Raw genomic sequence first — 22,529 nt, forward strand, 5'->3', positions numbered from 1 at the left:
CACAGTTACATTCACCAATGCTCTGGATAACATGAAAACAGCCTAACCAGCTCTGCTAGGGCGAGTAAAATGGTCAGAGTGAGGTGTTCTCTCATGTTCTGTATTATTTCCTGTTTTGTGTGGACCCCTGGAAAAGTAGCTACTGCTTTCGCAATAGCTAATGGGGATCCTAATAAAATACCAAATGCTTATTATTATGTATCCAGAGTAATAAGTGTTTTTGGCTATTCTTTGGAGGGTTGGTAGCGTTCAATTCTTTCAATTTTTTATGACTTTGTCAATCAGCTTGTTATTTAAAAAAATTGTAATTATTGTTTATTGTTTCTGTATCAATATGGACTTTGTAAAAAATCTACAATCTCGGTTTGGAAGCTGGCCCTAGCTATTTGCACTCAGGCATGTCTAAAAGCTTAAATCGCAAGAAGCACCTAACTGAACATAGACTCACACAGGAGATAAACAACATGGCTGCTCAGTCTGTGGTAAAAGATTCACTCAGAAGACTCATCTGCTGAAGCATATGGATAATATCCACAAAGAGAGGAAAGAAGAAAGAACATCTTCAGTCAGGAAATGGGAATAACAAGGCAGGATGTGGACAACACTCTTAGGAAAGGAGAGCAACTCCAGACCATTCATACTGTGGGTCTCAGATAAATAGATCTCTGATGGATTTAATGTCGTAAAACATTGCATGTAAATAAAGTTTGATGTGATTTGAATTATTTGGTAATGATCAAACAGTACAGAGGGTTGTAGGACATTCACAGGTCTGCTGTTCAAATTCTTCACTCTAGAGTGTCACCCCCTTTGAAGAGGGGGATGACCGCGGTAGCTTTCCAATCTCTGGGGATCTCAGACGTTACGAAAGTTACTAATGCTGCTCATTCATGTTGATTTAATCTTGTATGGAGTAATGATAAACAGTTGACTCCTGATGAATAATTGATTCTCCCAGATCATCCTATACTAATGTTAACCACTGTTTATCTACATGTAGTCATCGTTTTCCTTTCCTACTGGTCTGTAGGCAGCCTTGCACAGTAAACTCCCATCCAGCTGGTGGCGCTGTTGGGGTTCGTCACCAACTACTAGAACAAAGGATGTCTTAAGATTCCTTCACTAGAACACGGAAGTAGGATTGGTAACGAGTAAAAAAAAATATGTTCCTTGTGTGGCGTAAAGAAAGACTTACTGACTAAGCTAAATAGGGTACCCAACTCTAATTTGACAGAAAATGTCTAAACTACAGTTGTTGCGTATGTTTTTAAATGAGCGTTTAACGGCGGCTGCTGTGGAGATTTTCGGGGCAGTTGAGAAAACGGTAGTGGAGTACCAGGAGGAGAATGATCAGCTACGGAGAATGCTGCGTTTGAGGTTGACACCAGACATACAACTATGTCGAATTGGTTCGTATGTAGATACTGATAGCTAGCTATAGTTCCACTTTATTGATGAACTGTTAACTGATCACCACTTCATCCATTTTTAAGAAGTTGTTTTTAAAGTTACCATGCATGGATAAAACATTGTCCTAAAAACAGGAAGTGATTTTAATTTATAATTCAAAAATGTATAAGCTTTAGAAATAAATAGCTTATCTTCAGTTACTGAGAAGTAATTGAAAATGGATTCTAGTTTTTAATTATTGAATTGGAATTATAGTTTACCTAGTCTTGAATTTACTTGTTTAAAAATTCAAATTGACCCCAACCCTGATGTGTGAAGCCTGTATAGAACCCCACAGTGCAGGTGTCATAATTCCCATAAAACCTAGCGGTCAATCAGGGAAATGGTTCCAATTGTTTTCCCACCATTCATTTTTCCCATAGGGGATTTTAGAAAAACCTTAAAATAAGTGTTTCATGTAGGTTTACCCTGGCTTGATGTTTTGATAACCATGTAAATCTCTCTCAGACAAGGTCTTTTAGCAATATATTTATGAGCACAGCCTTATTTCTATTACAGCATATTGAATGACTCATTCATATTCCATTCACCCAGCTCAATGTAACATTGCTAGGTTTAGGCTACTACATGATACTCACATGTTCCCTATACCCATCATGAGGTTGCTACAAACTAGCCCATGAATGAAAGTTTACAACGTAGATGCACAGGTTGAGAAACATTTGAGTAATCAAGGTGACAGACAGCGACACATTTAATACCACCTTGCACACTCTTGCCTGCATCTAGCTGATATCATTAGTCCAACAGTTGCAAACAAGTGTTTCTATTGGACAAATTCCAGTATGTTTATCCCTGTTCCGTTTGCTTCCGTTTAGCTGTCTGTGGCGAAAAAATCTTTCCAAGCCAAACCTTCATATCATAACCACTAACCGCTACACACAGCCTACATCGTTGTAACCATTATTAGCTAACGTCATAGTCAGCATAGCTACTAGAACTAACGCGTTAGTAAACCCTCTACAATCATGAAGTACAGTGTAGTCAGCAAGCAGTTTAGCAGTTACACCGGTGGGCCCCGGTGGCAATAAATTAATAGAACCTAAAGCTTACATTGACTTGGAAGAGTTCCAGTGTCGGATAGCCAGCTAGCTAACATAGTATCCATCTCTGTTTGAGTTGGATAAACTAGCTAGCTGCATTCGCTAAGTAAGTGAAAGTGGATTTGAAATATATACAAAATATAGCTAGCTGTCTCTCCTCCTAAATTTGAAGAAATGAATTTGTTCAAAAGTGTTCAACTATTGTCTTCCTCTCACTTTGAGTCAACTACTCACCACATTTTATGCAGTGCAGTGCTAGCTAGCTGTAGCTTATGCTTTCAGTACTAGATTCATTATCCAATCCTATGATTGTGTGGACAACATGTCAGTTCATGCTGCAAGAGCTCTGATAGGTTGGAGGATGTTGTCTGGAAGTTTTCATAAATACTGTGTAAGTCTATTGAAGAGGGTGAGAACCATGAACCTCCTAGGTTTTGTATTGAAGTCAATGTACCCAGAGGAGGATAGAAACTAGCTGTCCTCCGGCTACAACATGTTTCTGCTGAGGCTACTGTGTGTATTAATAATTTATTTGGTGATGTGAATATATTATTGTAGTTTTATCTAAAAAGGATAACTTTTTTAAATGTTTCACTATTTTTATTTTTATGAAATTCACTGAGGAGGATGGTCTTCCCCTTGTTCTGAGGAGCCTCCACTGATATTCGGTTCTATTTACTCTGATTCTAAAATGCTAATTAGCATCAAAGGAGACATCAATCAAAACTACAAATCCCTGCAAGCGCCTGCACGTCCTCTCTAGCTGACACCTTTGCTAACAGGTATTTTGTCCATTTAAAACTTGCACAAGACAGTTCACAGAATTGTCTGTTTAAAGACTACATTTAGATAACATTAGATAGTTAATCATGAGATTCTTAACTTTGCCTCGATTCGGCAGTCTCGTCCAGATCATCATGGCGTTTGTAGTTCTTTATGATAGCCACATTAGGAGCTAATTAGCATTTCATTTTTGGGGGATGAATAGAAGTGAATATATTGATAAATGTCACCTTGTCCTAGAGAGATTTACACAGTTATCAAAAGTTCACGCCAGGGTAAGCCTACATGAAACACAGTCCTTATTTTAAGTCATTGTAAAATCACTTATGGGAAAAATGAATGGTGGAAAAACGATTAGAACCATTTCCCTGTTTGACCGTTAGGTTTTATGGGTATTATGACTCATAATGTGGTAATTTGGTATTTTATTAGGATTCCCATTAGCTGTTGCAAAAGCGCAGCTACTCTTCCTGGGGTCCACACAAAACATGAAACATGACATAATACAGAACATTAATATACAAGAACAGCTCAAGGACAGAAGTACATAAATGTTTTTAAAAAGGTACACGTGCCTACATATCAGTACAGTCGTGATCAAAAGTTTTGAGAATGACGCAAATTAATTTTCACAAAGTCTGCTGCCTCAGTTTTTATGATGGCAATTTGCATATACTCCAGAATGTTATGAAGTGTGATCAGATGAATTGCATTTAATTGCAAAGTCCCTCTTTGCCATGAAAATGAACTTAATCCCCCAAAAAGATTTCCACTGCATTTCAGCCCTGCCACAAAAGGACCAGCTGACATCATGTCAGTGGTTCTCTCATTAACACAGGTGAGTGTTGACGAGGACAAGGCTGGATATCACTCTGTCATGCTGATTGAGTTAGAATAACAGACTGGAAGCTTTAAAAGGTGGGTGGTGCTTGAAATCATTGTTCTTCCTCTGTTAACCATGGTTACCTGCAAGGAAACACGTACCATCATCATTGCTTTGCACAAAAAGGGCTTCACAGGCAAGGATATTGCTGCTAGTAAGATTGCACCTAAATCAATCATTTATCGGATCATCAAGAACTTCAAGGAGAGAGGTTCAATTGTTGTGAAGAAGGCTTCAGGGCACACAAGAAGTCCAGCAAGCGCCAGGACCGTCTCCTAAAGTTGATTCAACTGCGGGATCGGGGCACCACAAGTGCAGAGCTTGCTCAGGAATGGCAGCAGGCAGGTGTGAGTGCATCCGGAAAAAAGCTTGTCCGGAGAAGTCAAGTTGAGCGCTACCATCAGTCCTGTATCATGCCAACAGTAAAGCATCCTGAGACCATTCATGTGTGGGGTTGCTTCTCAGCCAAGGGAGATGGCTCACTCACAATTCTGCCTAAGAACACAGCCATGAATAAAAAATGGTACCAACACATCCTCCGAGAGCAACTTCTCCCAACCATCCAATAACAGTTTGGTGACGAACAATGCCCTTTCCAGCATGATGGAGCACCTTGCCATGAGGCAAAAGTGATAACTAAGTGGCTCGGGGAACAAAACATTGACATTTTGGGTCCATGGCCAGGAAACTCCCCATTGAGAACTTGTGGTCAATCCTCAAGAGGCAGGTGGACAAACAAAAACCCACAAATTCTGACAAACTCCAAGCATTGATTATGCAAGAATGGGCTGCCATCAGTCAGGATGTGGCCCAGAAGTTAATTGACAGCATGCCAGGGCGGATTGCAGAGGTCTTGAAAAAGAAGGGTCAACACTGCAAATATTGACTCTTTGCATAAACTTAATGTAATTGTCAATAAAAGCCTTTGACACTTATGGAATGCTTGTAATTTTACTTCAGTATACCATAGTAACATCTGACCAAAATATCTAAAAACACTGAAGCAGCAAACTTTGTGAAGACCAATACTTGTGTCATTCTCAAAACTTTTGACCACGACTGTACATACACACAACATATCTAAGTCAAATAGGGGAGAGGCGTTGTGCCGTGAGGTGTTGCTTTATCCGTTTTATTTAAACCAGGTTTGCTGTTTATTTGAGCTGTATGAGATGAAACAGAGTTCCATGCAACAATGGCTCTATATAATACTGGACGCTTTCTAGAATTAGTTCTGGATTTGGGGACTGTGGTAACCTCTGCTCCTCCTCTCCTTCCCTCCAGACTCCCTGCAACTCTCTGTCTCTGTTTCTGAAGAGGAGGTTCCCCCTGAGCAGCAGCACTGTGAGCAGGAGTGGAGCCCCAGTCTGGGGCAGGAGGACCCAGAGCCCACACAGATTAAAGAGGAACAGGAGGAACTCAGGACCAGTCAGGAGGAAGAGCAGCTTCGAGGGCTGGAGGCTGATATCATAGAGTTCAAATGTACTCCTTCCTGTGTGAAAAGTGAATGTGATCTGGAGGACCCGCTTCAAGAAGCCATACTAGCTGAACACCCAACTCTCAGTCGACTGAAAATGTCTAAACTACAGTCGTTTCGAGAGTTTTTAAATGAGTGTTTAACGGTGTTTGCTGCTGTGGAGATTTCTGGGGCATTTGCGAAAACAGTAGCGGAGTACCAGGAGGAGAATGATCGACTACGGAGACTGCTGCGGATCTCACCGGAGATAAAACTATGTAGAATAGGTTTGTATGTAGATCTTCTGATATCTTCATACAGTTCTATTCAATTAAGATGTTTTTATTTACTTTTACTGTACATGGATAAAGACGTGTCTGTGTCACGAAAACCAGGAAGTTATTTGAATGTTAAGAAACAGGAAAAAAAAGAAACAGATTCAAATGTCTTTATTGGCTTTCGGTCATTCAACCTTCATCAGAGCAAATCTCTACAAACAGTGGGACAGATAAGGCCACTAACGCTGCGTTTATTCAGACCAATTCTGATAGTTTTTTTTCCACTAATTGGTCTTTTGACCAATCACATCAGAAGTTTTCAAACCAGATTTTTTTTTGTGTGTGCTGATCTGATTGGTCAAATGACCAATGAATGGGAAAAAGATCAGACTTGGGCAGCCTTAGCGAGCCAGAGATAATTACACACACACCTGTCGTAATCTAAAGTAACCCAAAGGGCCACTAGATGTCATATCAGAGAGAACAGTACATATAGATGTAATTCTACTAGAACAAGACACATGTACAAATAGAAAATGAGGTGTTTGTATAAGGAACCAATACTCTCCAACAGAGAGCAATACAAACTATCAGACTAAAATGAAAGGTCAACACATATATAACACTACAGTGCATTCGGAAAGTATTCAGACCGCTTGACTTATTCCACATTTTGTTACGTTACAGCCTTATTCTAAAATTAATTAAATTGTTTTTTTTCCTCATCAATCTACACACAATACCCCATAATGACAAAGGAAAACCCGTTTAGATATTTTTGCAAAGTTATGAAAAACTGAAATAATTTTTCAGATCCTTTACTCAGTACTTTGTTGAAGCACCTTTGGCAGCGATTACAGCCTCAAGTCTTCTTGGGTATGACGCTACAAGCTTGGCACACGTGTATTTGGCGAGTTTCTCCTATTTTTCTCTGCAGATCCTCTCAAGCTCTGTCAGGTTGGGTGGGGAGCATCGCTGCACAGCTATTTTCAGGTCTCTGCAGAGATGTTAGATTGGGTTCAAGTCCGGGCTCTGGCTGGGCCACTCAAGGACATTCAGAGACTTGTCCCAAAGCCATTCCTGCGATGTCTTGGCTGTGTGCTTAGGGTTGTTGTCCTGTTGGAAGGTGAGCCTTCGCCCCAGTCTGAGGTCCTGAGTGCAGTATGTTACAGTTTTCATTATTAAAGTGATGTTAAGAGAATTTCTATCTCTAATTCAACCTAAGCTTGAATCATTACCAGGGGTTGTAAGGCTCTGGTTTTAATCATAAATGATTCAAGGTCCACAACCAGCAAGAATGATCTGTATTTTTATTCATGGAGAGCTCTGGCGCCAAAACCCATACACTCCTGTTTTATACCCCTTGACACACAAAGGCACTTTGCTCCGCCCACCTTTAGGAGGCTTTCTTAAACAGTTTCCACCTTTCTCCTTCACCCTGGAATGTTTAGTCCCGCCCCCCTCTGTTAGTGGGTTGATCATTCTAACACAGTTTACACATTTATACTGTATTTGGGGTGAAATCCTTTAGTCATTATTCTTAAAATACAAATTAATCTAACAAGTGACCAGTGATTCCATGTCTTTGTACATAGGGCAGCAGCCTCTAAGGTGCAGGGTTGAGTAACCGGGTGGTAGCCGGCTAGTGATGGCTATTTAACAGTCTGATGGCCTTGAGATAGAAACTGTTTTTCCAGTCTCTCGGTCCCAGCTTTGATGCACCTGTAGTGGCCTCGCCTTCTGAACATGCTGTGGCTCAGGTGGTTGATGTCCTTGATGATCCTTTTGGCCTTCCTGTACATTGGTTGTGGGCGGTGCAGTTGCCGTACCAGGCGGTGATACAGCCCGACAGGATGCTCTCAATTATGCATCTGTAAAAGTTTCTGAGGTTCTTAGGGGCCAAGCCGAAATCCTTCAGCCTCCTGAGGCTATTGCGCCTTCTTCACCACACTGTCTGTGTGGGTGGACCATTTCAGATTGTCAGTGATGTGTACGCCGAGGAACTTGAAGCCGTCTCGTCATTTTTGGTGATCTACCTACTACTGTTGTGTCGTCTGCAAACTTGATGATTGAGTTGGAGGCCTAAAATGTATTCATCCCCCTTGGTGTTTTTCCTATTTTGTTGCATTACAACCTGTAATTTAAATGGATTTTTATTTGGATTTCATGTACACAAAATAGTCCAAATTGGTGAGGTAAAATGAAAAAAATAACTTGTTTCAAAAAATTCTAATAAATAAATAACAGAAAAGTGGTGTGTGCATATGTATTCACCCCCTTTGCTATGAAGCCCCTAAATAAGATCTGGTGCAACCAATTACCTTCAGAAGTCACATAATTAGTTAAATAAAGTAACATGTGTACAATCTAAGTGTCACATGATCTCAGTAAATATACACCTGTTCTGAAAGGTCCCAGAGTCTGCAACACCACTAAGCAAGGGACACCACTAAGCAAGTGGCACCATGAAGACCAAGGAGCTGTCCAAACAGGTCAGGGACAAAGTTGTGGAGAAGTACAGATCTGGGTTGGGTTATAAAAAAATATCAGAAACTTTGAACATCCCACCGAGCACCATTAAATCCATTATAAATAAAATTGAAAGAATATGGTACCACAACAAACCTGCCAAGAGAGGGGCCGCCCACCAAAACTCACGGACCAGGCAAGGAGGGCATTAATCAGAGGCAACAAAGGGAGCAAAGATAACCCTGAAGGAGCTGCAAAGCTCCACAGCAGAGATTGGAGTATCTGTCCATAGGACCACTTTAAGCTGTACACTCCACAGAGCTGGGCTTTACGGACGAGTGGCCAGAAAAAAGCCATTGCTTAAATAAAAAAATAAGCAAACACGTTTGATGTTTGCCAATAGCCATGTGAGAGACTCCCCAAACATATGGAAGAAGGTACTCTGGTCAGATGAGACTAAAATTGAGCTTTTTGGCCATCAATGAAACGCTATGTCTGGCACAAACCCAACACCTCTCATCAACCCGAGAACACCATCATGCCGATGAAAAACATCCCCACAGCATGATGCTGCCACCACCATGCTTCACTGTGGGGATGTTTTTCATCGGCATGGACTGGGAAACTGGTCAGAATTGAAGGAATGATGGATGGCGCTAAATACAGGGAAATTCTTGAGGGAAACCTGTTTTCAGTCTTCCAGAGATTTGAGACTGGGACGGAGGTTCACCTTCCAGCAGGACAATGACACTAAGCATACTGCTAATGCAGCACTTGAGTGGTTTAAGGGGAAACATTTAAATGTCTTGGAATGGCCTAGTCAAAGCCCAGACCTCAATCCAACTGAGAATCTGTGGTATGACTTAAAGATTGCTGTACACCAGCGGAACCCATCCAACTTCAAGGAGCTGGAGCAGTTTTGCCTTGAAGAATGGGCAAAAATCCCAGTGGCTAGATGTGCCAAGCTTATAGAGACATACCGCAAGAGACTTGCAGCTGTAATTGCTGCAAAAGGTGGTTCTACAAAGTATTGACTTTGGGGGGGGTGAATAGTTATGCACACTCAAGTTCTTGTTTGTTTCACACAAAAAAATATTTTGCATCTTCAAAGTGGTAGGCTTGTTGTGTAAATCAAATGATACAAACCCCCCCAAAAATCAATTTTAATTCCAGGTGTTAAGGGGGGTGAATACTTTCGCCACTGTATCCAGCAGAGTTGTCTCCTCCTCTTGGTGCCACTTCCACCTGGAATTGAAGAGAAGACACACTGTGAGAGCACCGGACAAAGTGACAAGCAACACGATCATTTTCGTCCTTGCTACATCTCTGTTTCAAGCATCTGGATGTCTGGCCCACGTACATGTTGTCACAAACACAGCGTAGGATGTAAATCACATGTCATGTGACCACGCCTTTAACACTATATTTTTTTCCAGACCTAGGGTGTCGGAACTCTGAGGTTTTATATAGCTAGGTAACCTCTGGATCAAGGCTGTATAGCTAGGTAACCTCTGGATCAAGGCTGTATAGCTAGGTAACCTCTGGATCAAGGCTGTATAGCTAGGTAACCTCTGGATCAGGGCTGTATAGCTAGGTAACCTCTGGGTCAAGGCTGTATAGCTAGGTAACCTCTGGATCAAGGCTGTATAGCTAGGTAACCTCTGGATCAAGGCTGTATAGCTAGGTAACCTCTGGATCAAGGCTGTATAGCTAGGTAACCTCTGGATCAAGGCTGTATAGCTAGGTAACCTCTGGATCAAGGCTGTATAGCTAGGTAACCTCTGGATCAAGGCTGTATAGCTAGGTAACCTCTGGATCAAGGCTGTATAGCTAGGTAACCTCTGGGTCAAGGCTGTATAGCTAGGTAACCTCTGGATCAAGGCTGTATAGCTAGGTAACCTCTGGATCAAGGCTGTATAGCTAGGTAACCTCTGGATCAAGGCTGTATAGCTAGGTAACCTCTGGATCAAGGCTGTATAGCTAGGTAACCTCTGGATCAAGGCTGTATAGCTAGGTAACCTCTGGATCAAGGCTGTATAGCTAGGTAACCTCTGGATCAAGGCTGTATAGCTAGGTAACCTCTGGATCAAGGCTGTATAGCTAGGTAACCTCTGGATCAAGGCTGTATAGCTAGGTAACCTCTGGATCAAGGCTGTATAGCTAGGTAACCTCTGGATCAAGGCTGTATAGCTAGGTAACCTCTGGATCAAGGCTGTATAGCTAGGTAACCTCTGGATCAAGGCTGTATAGCTAGATAACCTCTGGATCAAGGCTGTATAGCTAGGTAACCTCTGGATCAAGGCTGTATAGCTAGGTAACCTCTGGATCAGGGCTGTATAGCTAGGTAACCTCTGGGTCAAGGCTGTATAGCTAGGTAACCTCTGGATCAAGGCTGTATAGCTAGGTAACCTCTGGATCAAGGCTGTATAGCTAGGTAACCTCTGGATCAAGGCTGTATAGCTAGGTAACCTCTGGATCAAGGCTGTATAGCTAGGTAACCTCTGGATCAAGGCTGTATAGCTAGGTAACCTCTGGATCAAGGCTGTATAGCTAGGTAACCTCTGGATCAAGGCTGTATAGCTAGGTAACCTCTGGATCAAGGCTGTATAGCTAGGTAACCTCTGGATCAAGGCTGTATAGCTAGGTAACCTCTGGATCAAGGCTGTATAGCTAGGTAACCTCTGGATCAAGGCTGTATAGCTAGGTAACCTCTGGATCAAGGCTGTATAGCTAGGTAACCTCTGGATCAAGGCTGTATAGCTAGGTAACCTCTGGATCAAGGCTGTATAGCTAGATAACCTCTGGATCAAGGCTGTATAGCTAGGTAACCTCTGGATCAAGGCTGTATAGCTAGGTAACCTCTGGATCAGGGCTGTATAGCTAGGTAACCTCTGGGTCAAGGCTGTATAGCTAGGTAACCTCTGGATCAAGGCTGTATAGCTAGGTAACCTCTGGATCAAGGCTGTATAGCTAGGTAACCTCTGGATCAAGGCTGTATAGCTAGGTAACCTCTGGATCAAGGCTGTATAGCTAGGTAACCTCTGGATCAAGGCTGTATAGCTAGGTAACCTCTGGATCAAGGCTGTATAGCTAGGTAACCTCTGGATCAAGGCTGTATAGCTAGGTAACCTCTGGGTCAAGGCTGTATAGCTAGGTAACCTCTGGATCAAGGCTGTATAGCTAGGTAACCTCTGGATCAAGGCTGTATAGCTAGGTAACCTCTGGATCAAGGCTGTATAGCTAGGTAACCTCTGGATCAAGGCTGTATAGCTAGGTAACCTCTGGATCAAGGCTGTATAGCTAGGTAACCTCTGGATCAAGGCTGTATAGCTAGGTAACCTCTGGATCAAGGCTGTATAGCTAGGTAACCTCTGGGTCAAGGCTGTATAGCTAGGTAACCTCTGGATCAAGGCTGTATAGCTAGGTAACCTCTGGATCAAGGCTGTATAGCTAGGTAACCTCTGGATCAAGGCTGTATAGCTAGGTAACCTCTGGATCAAGGCTGTATAGCTAGGTAACCTCTGGATCAAGGCTGTATAGCTAGGTAACCTCTGGATCAAGGCTGTATAGCTAGGTAACCTCTGGATCAAGGCTGTATAGCTAGGTAACCTCTGGATCAAGGCTGTATAGCTAGGTAACCTCTGCTCCTCTCCTTCCCTCCAGACTCCCTGCAGCTCTCTCTCTCTGTCTCTGAAGAGGAGGTTCCCCCTGAGCAGCAGCACTGTGAGCAGGAGTGGAGCCCCAGTCTGGGGCAGGAGGACCCAGAGCCCACACAGATTAAAGAGGAACAGGAGGAACTCAGGACCAGTCAGGAGGAAGAGCAGCTTCAAGGGCTCTTTGATACCAAAGACTCCATGTTCACTCCTTCCTGTGTGAAAAGTGAATGTGATCAGGAGGACCCACTTTGGTCCTTGACTCTTCCCCAAACCCAGGCTGTGGAGAACAGACAGAATGGCTCTAAACCAGTGGATCTCAAACCTTTTGGCACTGTGACCCACCTAAAGGGTCTGGACATTCCCTGTGACCCTCCAGATAATCAAAACAATGCCTCCAGCCACAGCTCAGCCGTAAGCAGCGACCCAGTAGGACTTGACAGCAGCCCAACATTGGATCCCAACGCACCAATGGGGGAACACGGTTTCAAACCCAGCACCAAGTCTAGAAATACTCACTGCTTCTGTGACTGTGGTGAAACATTTGCTCTGAAAGATGACCTGCAGAGGCATGTGACTCTCACCAAGAAGAGACTCGGTGAATGCCACTTCTGCAAAAAACTCTACAACTCCACCTGTAAACTGAAGGCCCACGTCAAACTCTGTCAAGGTGGGAATCCCTGCACCTGCCCTGTTTGTGGAAAGACCTTCAAATACAAAGGAGTTCTGTCCAAGCACATGAGGATTCACACAGGAGATAAACCATTTAGCTGTGGTGACTGTGGGAAAAGCTTCAATCGGAAGGTGAGCCTAACTGAACATAAACTGACTCACACAGGAGAGAAACCATTTAGCTGTGGTGACTGTGGGAAAAGCTTCAATCGGAAGGCGGACCTAACCCTGCACAAACTGACTCACACAGGAGAGAAATCATTTTGCTGTGGTGACTGCGGGAAAAGCTTCTATCGGAAGGGGCACCTAACCATGCACAAACTGACTCACACAGGAGAGAAACCATTTAGCTGTGGTGACTGCGGGAAAAGCTTCAATCGGAAGGCGGACCTAAGGAGGCACAAACTGACTCACACAGGAGAGAAACCATTTAGCTGTGGTGACTGTGGGAAAAGCTTCAGTCTCAAGAATAGCCTAACCAAGCATATACTGACTCACACAGGAGAGAAACAACATGGCTGCTCAGTCTGTGGTAAAAGATTCACCCGGAAGGCTAATCTGTTGAGGCATGTGGATAAAGTCCACAAAGAGAGGAAACAGGACAGAAACTGAAAGAGGAAAGAACATTAGGACAAAGAGATTGTCTGTCAGGTAACTGTAAGGCACCAAAATAGGAAAAATGCCAAGATATGCCACTCTAAGTGCCGATACGATATGTATTGAATCACCAGGGACCTCACAAAACCATATCATCATACTTAGGTGCCGATACGATATGTATTGCTATACGATATACAGTGGGGAAAAAAAGTATTTAGTCAGCCACCAATTGTGCAAGTTCTCCCACTTAAAAAGATGAGAGAGGCCTGTAATTTTCATCATAGGTACACGTCAACTATGACAGACAAATTGAGGAAAAAAATTCCAGCAAATCACATTGTAGGATTTTTTATGAATTTATTTGCAAATTATGGTGGAAAATAAGTATTTGGTCACCTACAAACAAGCAAGATTTCTGGCTCTCACAGACCTGTAACTTCTTCTTTAAGAGGCTCCTCTGTCCTCCACTCGTTACCTGTATTAATGGCACCTGTTTGAACTTGTTATCAGTATAAAAGACACCTGTCCACAACCTCAAACAGTCACACTCCAAACTCCACTATGGCCAAGACCAAAGAGCTGTCAAAGGACACCAGAAACAAAATTGTAGACCTGCACCAGGCTGGGAAGACTAAATCTGCAATAGGTAAGCAGCTTGGTTTGAAGAAATCAACTGTGGGAGCAATTATTAGGAAATGGAAGACATACAAGACCACTGATAATCTCCCTCGATCTGGGGCTCCATGCAAGATCTCACCCCATGGGGTCAAAATGGTCACAAGAACGGTGAGCAAAAATCCCAGAACCACACGAGGGGACCTAATGAATGACCTGTAGAGAGCTGGGACCAAAGTAACAAAGCCTACCATCAGTAACACACTACGCCGCCAGGGACTCAAATCCTGCAGTGCCAGACGTGTCCCCCTGCTTAAGCCAGTACATGTCCAGGCCCGTCTGAAGTTTGCTAGAGTGCATTTGGATGATCCAGAAGAGGATTGGGAGAATGTCATATGGTCAGATGAAACCAAAATATAACTTTTTGGTAAAAACTCAACTCGTCGTGTTTGGAGGACAAAGAATGCTGAGTTGCATCCAAAGAACACCATACCTACTGTGAAGCATGGGGGTGGAAACATCATGCTTTGGGGCTGTTTTTCTGCAAAGGGACCAGGACGACTGATCCGTGTAAAGGAAAGAATGAATGGGGCCATGTATCGTGAGATTTTGAGTGAAAACCTCCTTCCATCAGCAAGGGCATTGAAGATGAAACGTGGCTGGGTCTTTCAGCATGACAATGATCCCAAACACACCGCCCGGGCAACGAAGGAGTGGCTTCGTAAGAAGCATTTCAAGGTCCTGGAGTGGCCTAGCCAGTCTCCAGATCTCAACCCCATAGAAAATCTTTGGAGGGAGTTGAAAGTCTGTGTTGCCCAGCGACAGCCCCAAAACATCACTGCTCTAGAGGAGATCTGCATGGAGGAATGGGACAAAATACCAGCAACAGTGTGTGAAAACCTTGTGAAGATTTACAGAAACGTTTGACCTGTGTCATTGCCAACAAAGGGTATATAACAAAGTATTGAGAAACTTTTGTTATTGACCAAATACTTATTTTCCACCATAATTTGCAAATAAATTCATTAAAAATCCTACAATGTGATTTTCTGGATTTCTTTTTCTCATTTTGTCTGTCATAGTTGACGTGTACCTATGATGAAAATTACAGGCCTCTCTCATCTTTTTAAGTGGGAGAACTTGCACAATTGGTGGCTGACTAAATACTTTTTTTCCCCACTGTAGTTGACAAAGCTACAAAAGAGCAAAATGAGATAATCTGTAAATAACTAGGTAAAATAGTGAGAGATGTGAGGTGTGGAGCAGTCAGCAGTTCACACACTACGTAGGCCACTGGGAAGACAGGCAGCACTTAAAGTAGATGGCCCTAGCTAGCAACAAGACAGCACTAGACCATAACAGATAAAGACAAAACATATATTTATCACTCCTGGAGATATCAGGAGTCCTCTAGCTATAGAATGAAGGCCCAAGCCGTTGCAGCTTTCAGGAGTCGCCTGTGTTACAATGAGTTGTCTTTCAATTCAGTTCATACAATAAATTATATAACATATTATAACGTTTTCCCCACATGTAGTTATCTATTTCCATTATCACTACTAGTATGTACGTTGTAGGTAACGCTCCGTCCACGTAGAGGCGCTGTGCTGTCTTTATGGGCTTAACACCCGCTGATACAAACAGAAGAAGAATGCGGAAGTGAAATTGCGAATGGATTTGTTTTTTGTGAACACCATTTTTTCCTCGTGGAAGAAGCTACCAGCTGAATAGCCAACTAGTTATCAGTCGACTTACAATGTCTAAACAACAGTCGTTTCATGTGTTTTTAAATGAGCGCTTAACTGCGGCTGCTGTGGAGATTTTCGGCGCAGTTGAGAAAACGGTAGTGGAGTACCAGGAGGAGAATGATCGGCTACGGAGACTTCTGCGGATCACACCGGAGATACAACTATGTAAAATAGGTACTTGGCTACAATGCCTTCAGAAAGTATTCATATCCCTTGACTTATTCCACATTTTGTTGTTTTTGTCAGATCACATCAGATATAAAACTATGTAGAGTAGGTACGTATGCACAGTGCATTCGGAAATAATTCAGACCCCTTTGTTAGAAATTGCGTAATTCAAATCTGGTATTGGAATAAGAATCAAGAGATCTTCAATCCAAGCTTAATTTATTATATGCAAAATGTATGTATGATAAGTATGAAGGTTCGTATACGGGCTCACTGAAAAACCACGCAGGGCCGTCAGAGAACTAGAATTATTGTTTACAGATTCTTTCTCAAATACTCTGACAGAAAGCATACACCTCTTCTGTTGGCCAACCAGAGCAAAGGACTGAGTGTGGTCCAGACTCCATTTCAGCCAATCCGTTCCATTTGTTGCCAGGCATAGTCGCTATGATAATAACCTGCGGAGTCAGCACCGAAAATACACAAATCCACTCTAGCCATGTTCAAGGACAGTTTCACAGACAACAAAGAGAGAGTGTTCTTATCAGCCTGTTATGTGAAACAATCCATATCAGTACAGTGCTCCTCATTAATTCATTCCTTCCAAGCTATTCATCACATACAGATCCAATTAAAAAATAAAACCCAACACCTTCAATTTTTCCACATTACAGCCTTATTCTGAAATGGATTAAATACAAAAAATGTCCTCCTCAATCTACACACAATACCCCATAATGACAAAGCGAAAGGTTTTTTAGAAATGTTAGCAAATATAAACTGGGATTATGTTTTGCCGAGTAGAAACTGAAAGGTGAATAATGTGTGGCCTCAGGTAGCCTATCAAATTCGATGTGCACCTGAGCAAGGTACACAACCCTAATTTATCCTGTGAGTTGCTGTAGATGAGAGCGTCTGCTAAATGGCATATTATTATTATTATTTATATTATAATAAGAATATAATATGTTTCTGAACACTTCTACGTTAATGTGGATGCTACTATGATTACGGATAATCATGACTAAATAATGAATAATAACAGGGGAGGTTAGCATTTTGGGTTATGATGAACATCTTTGTTTCTTTTAACTTTCTCACTTGTCATTATTGAAGATTCATTCATAATTATCCCGAAGTGTTCAGAAACATATTTTATTTACAATAAAACGGACTCCAAATTTACACAATACATTATTCACCATTCAGTTCCTGTTGGGCAAAAACACAACCAAAACAAACTGCAAATTCATTCAACAAGTTTGTGGAGTAACAAGCGTAATGCAAGGAATATGGGATCAAATACTACACTTTTTACTCTATTACACTAAGTTAATTTATCCAAACGCTTATGACTTATTCACCTTGGGGGACTAGATACATAAAGTGCTTTGATTTCTACATGGTGAAACAGATATGAAAATTCCCTAAAATAAAAGGTGACATTCTGTACTGTCACTTCATATAAAACATTTGATCTCAAATCCCAAATTCTGGAGTGTAGAGCCACATTTGTAAATGTTAGTTTCACTGTCCAAATAAATACATTGGGGACTGTGATAACCTCTGCTCCTCCTCTCCTTCCCTCCAGACTCCCTGCAGCTCTCTGTCTCTGAAGAGGAGGTTCCCCCTGAGCAGCAGCACTGTGAGCAGGAGTGGAGCCCCAGTCTGGGGCAGGAGGACCCAGAGCCCACACAGATTAAAGAGGAACAGGAGGAACTCAGGATCAGTCAGGAGGAAGAGCAGCTCTTTGATACCAATGACTGTGTTTTCACTCCATCCTGTGTGAAAAGTGAATGTGATCAGGAGGACCCGCTTCAAGAAGCCATACTAGCTGAATACCCAACTCTCAGTCGACTGAAAATGTCTAAACTACAGTTGTTCTGTGTGTTTTTAAATGAATGTTTAACGGCATCTGCTGCTGTGGAGATTTTTGGAGAGGTTGTGAAAACAGTAGCAGAGTACCAGGAGGAGAATGATCTGCTACGGAGACTGCAGAGGATCACACCGGAGATAAAACTATGTAGAATAGGTTTGTATATAGATCTAATACCTAGCTAGCTACGGTTCTACTTAGTTAATAAACTGTTTTTCCGCTAACCGGGATCTCCATTTCATCCATTTTTAAAGAACAGTTTTTTAATGTAGCTAAGATTCACCGGGCATGATTCAAAAGTTATCTGTCACAAAAATATTATTGAAATAGCATATATAGCGCAGCTCTTCTGACTCCAATGCATTGGAGTCATTGAATATGTTTACGTGCACACTAATAATTAAACATTCAATTGATTACGGCATCAGTCATGTAAAAACCTTACTGTGCTTATCTTAAATCGGAGTTAGATCTTAATTTAGGTAAGCATACACCGGTTAAAACACCTGTTTTTCAGAGTAATCTTTCAAATTATTAGGACGTGTAAACACCTTAAACAGAGTTCCAGTGGTGTGTTTGATCTGCTCATGCGCTAACACCAGCCGAGGTCACCAGCAGCGCAAGCCTCTATTTGGTGCAAGTCAAGTGAGTTTGGAACAACTGAAAGTATGCATCTTAGAAATAGTTTTCACACACAAACGTTATATGTCCCAACTCAGAATCAAATATGCTTCACAAAAAAATATAATGGTCGCTGAGGTCAAACGTTTATTTTGATTGCCGATTATGTGCGTGTACACATACCCAGCGACTCTTCCTTTTGATTAGCATTAGACGCCAATGCATTTTAGTGGAGACATTGAGTACGTTTTACGTGCACATGAATCATTCAATATTAAATTGACTATGGCAGTAGGCAGAGTACGGCATTAGTCATGTAAACGCCTTACACTGCTCATCTTAATCGGTGTAAGGTCATCAAAACATCTAGTTTTCTGAGCAATCTTTCAAATTATTAGGACTTGTACAAGCTTTATTAAGATATCAAGAGCAGACATCCCCTGTTTGTCTATACATTGTCTATGTATTGTCTATACATTGCACATTTATTTTAGCCAACTCCTGTTATTATTTTGATCAATGCCAATAAAGCAATTTTAAAATCATAAACCTATAATTCACATGTGGAACTCAAGTGTTCTATTTAATTCTGTGCTATATTGATGATAACCTCTGCTCCTCCTCTCCTTCCCTCCAGACTCTCTGCATCTCTCTGTCTCTGAAGAGGAGGTTCCCCCTGAGCAGCAGCACTGTGAGCAGGAGTGGAGCCCCAGTCTGGGGCAGGAGGACCCAGAGCCCACACAGATTAAAGAGGAACAGGAGGAACTCCGGACCAGTCAGGAGGAAGAGCAGCTTCAAGGTCTCTTTGATACCAAAGACTCCATGTTCACGCCTCCCTGTGTGAAAAGTGAATGTGATCAGGAGGACCCACTTCAGTCCTTGACTCTTCCCCAAACCCAGACTGTGGAGAACAGAGAGAGTGACTCTAAACCAGTGGATCTCAAACCTGTTGGCACTGTGACCCACCTAAAGGGTCTCGACGTTCCCTGTGACCCACCAGATAATCAGAACAATGCCTCCAGCCACAGCTCAGCCGTAAGCAGCGACACAGTAGGACTTGACAGCAGTCCACTATTTGATTCTAACCCAACATTGGGGGAACACCAGACCAAACCCAGCACCACATCTAGAAATACTCACTGCCGTGACTGTGGTGTAACATTTGCTCTGAAAGATGACCTGCAGAGGCATGTGACTCTCCTCAAGAAGAGACCCATTGAATGTAGTTTCTGCAAAAAACGCTACAACTCCACCTGTAAACTGAAGGCCCATGTCCGACGCTGTCACGGTGGGAAACCCTTCACCTGCCCTGTTTGTGGCAAGACCTTCAAACTCAAAGGAGTTCTGTCCAAGCACATGAGGATTCACACTGGAGAGAAACCTTTTAGCTGTGGTGACTGTAGGAAAAGCTTTAATCGCAAGGAGCACCTAACCAGGCATAAACTGATTCACACAGGAGAGAAACCATTCACCTGTGGTGACTGTGGGAAAAGTTTCAATCGCAAGGAGACCTTAACTACGCACAAACTGACTCACACCAGAGAGACACCATTTAGCTGTGGTGACTGTGGGAAAAGCTTCAATCAGAAACAACATGGCTGCTGAACATAGACTCACACAGGAGAGAAACAACATGGCTGCTCAGTCTGTGGTAAAAGATTCACTCAGAAGACTCATCTGTTGAGGCATGTCAAAAACAACCACAAAGAAAGTAAGTGAGGACACAGAGAGTGGACTAAGATGGAGTATTGAGATACACCCAGAGAGTGGACTAAGATGGAGTATTGAGATACACCCAGAGAGTGGACTAAGATGGAGTATTGAGATACACACAGAGAGTGGACTAAGATGGAGTATTGAGATACCCACAGAGAGTGGACTAAGATGGAGTATTGAGATACACACACACAGAGAGTGGAGTAAGATGGAGTATTGAGATACACCCACAGAGAGTGGACTAAGATGGAGTATTGAGATACACACAGAGAGTGGACTAAGATGGAGTATTGAGATACACCCAGAGAGTGGACTAAGATGGAGTATTGAGATACACCCAGAGAGTGGACTAAGAGTATTGAGATACACCCACGATCACCTGTGGACTCTAACTGGTCCTCCTTATCCTGCTCAGTCCAGTGTCACGCTAATGATCTAATGTATCTATGGCACAGCAATGATCTAATGTGGTGGTTGTCTGAACCCGACAGCTAAATGTTGCTACTCTTTGGGCAATCTGCACTTCAGACAACCACCACTTTTTTGGTGAACAACTGAGGGATGGGGTTGGAGAATTGGAAACACTCAATTTTTCGTAGACAGATAAATGGATACAAGATGTCAAAGTATTGTTCTACTGCAGGGTTTCCCAATAGGTGGTGGCCTGTGGGTGTTTTTTGTTTGGGCCCCACTGTTTTCTGAGCAAAACAACATCATATATAGATACATTTTTTAAAATTAATTTAGGGAATCTGTTCCCAAGTATTCCCATGTGTAAATAGATTTATATGTGATCATATCAACCAGCTCTCACAGTCTCACGTCAGAATTAGACGTTGAAGAAACATCCATGTTTCTTAAACGTCACATTTGGAAGTTGTTGCAAATGTAAAATCTGGAAGTATTTAAGGTTTAAGTTTAGGCTGAATGGTTAAGGTTTGGGGTAGGCTTTAAACATCACAGGATTCGAACTTGCAACCTTTGGAATCAGAGGCAGATGCTTACGTCCGTCATCCCTTTCCACAACCCAAACCTACTTGAAGGTAACAGCGCTCACTGTTGCCCCCTAGTGGCCGATCTGACATCGCCAGACATGGACGGCAGTCGAATACTGATTTGTATCACGGGTAACTGGATCTTATCCCCTGTGTTATCAAGGTTTGAAATTATTCTGTTAGTTTTCAAGTACTATATCTGTTTGGTTTGGTGGTCCCGTGTAGCTCAGTGGGTAGAGCATGGCGCTTGCAACGCCAGGGTTGTGGGTTTCGATTCCCACGTGGGACCAGTAAGAAAATGTATGCACTCACTACTGTAAGTCGCTCTAGATAAGAGTGTCTGCTAAATGACAACAATATGTAAATGTATTCTTGCAGTCAATTTGCAGTGTACAGATTTATAACCATGTTCCGTCCCCGAGACTAGCCGTTGAAGGAAAAATCCCCCCCCCCCCCCGGCTGACGTGCTTGCCACCGACATTGGCAGCTTCTCACAGGCCCAAATGTCAAACTGAGCGGCAAGAAGACTCCCCATTAGGGTGCAAAGCTACCGGTAATTTACTAAAGTTACTGGAATCTTCAGTAATTGTGGTAGTTAACAAAATCTATGGCAATCTATTTTAACTTTGGTAATTTAGACTTTACATTTTTTATTCATACATAGTATTCATTTGTCATATCTGTGTCCATATTGTCATGAGTTTCTAGTAGATAGACCATATGGGTCAGGAGGTAATAACCCAATTAATACAAATTAAAAAAAACATCTAATCAACAATGGCATTATTTTCAATTAACTCTGCAACGCTTCCAACTATTGACTGTTCACAACTGCCACCAGTTTGATGCCAAAACATTTACAACAAATACATATTGACATTAGTAAAAATGTATGCGCACATGACTGTAAGTCGCTTTGGATAAAAGCGTCTGCTAAATGGCTTATTATTATTATTAAATAAGTGTGTACAAAAAAATATAAAGGATAATTCATGCTGAAATGCTCATATTAAACACCAATGGTATTGAAGTTGATGCTTTATATTTAGGATAATGTTTTACAGCTTTGTCATTCTATTTTGTATTTTAAAAAATCATCTTATTTAATTATTTCATATATTTTACATGTGATAAGGCCACGGAAGGTCAGAGATGATTACAAACACCTGTAATAATCTGAAGTACCCAAAAGTGCCACTAGATATCGTGTGATAGATTACATAAAATCCTTGAAAGATACCAACATTCTGACAGTTTACTGGTAAACGTTTAAAAAAAATGTCCAGTAATATACCCTCCGTTTTGAAACCCTAGTCCCCATGGTTACTGAATACAGTGATGGAAGGTTCCGGACACCGCTATAGTTCTGGCGCCTCTAACGCCTCAGGGTCTTCTAGTGTTGACTGAACGTTATCCGAATGAGTTCAGATGAAAAGAACGTCGACCTCCATCCTAACCCCTCATTATGGCCAAGGGTTCTGTC

The 22,529-nt window shown here is 42.1% G+C and overlaps 1 protein-coding gene across 2 annotated transcripts; it reads left to right on the top strand.

Moving 5' to 3' along the window:
• Window positions 1-1,124: 1,124 nt before the first annotated feature.
• Window positions 1,125-20,712, top strand: LOC311112755 (uncharacterized protein). 2 transcript variants are annotated; one of them, XM_084155890.1, is made up of 4 exons: window positions 1,125-1,409; window positions 5,464-5,922; window positions 17,430-17,870; window positions 18,973-20,712. In XM_084155890.1, exons 1-4 carry the CDS (start codon window positions 1,238-1,240, stop codon window positions 19,938-19,940), a joined length of 2,040 nt encoding a protein of 679 aa, XP_084012016.1. In that variant the 5' UTR covers window positions 1,125-1,237; the 3' UTR covers window positions 19,941-20,712. The 2 variants fall into 2 exon arrangements, with proteins under 2 accessions (XP_084012016.1, XP_084012017.1); XM_084155891.1 differs by lacking the exons at window positions 17,430-17,870; window positions 18,973-20,712 and adding an exon at window positions 12,046-13,477.
• Window positions 20,713-22,529: the final 1,817 nt, after the last annotated feature.

Source organism: Coregonus lavaretus (assembly GCF_964263955.1).
Source record: "Coregonus lavaretus genome assembly, chromosome: 39".
NCBI classification, from domain to species: Eukaryota; Metazoa; Chordata; class Actinopteri; order Salmoniformes; family Salmonidae; genus Coregonus; species Coregonus lavaretus.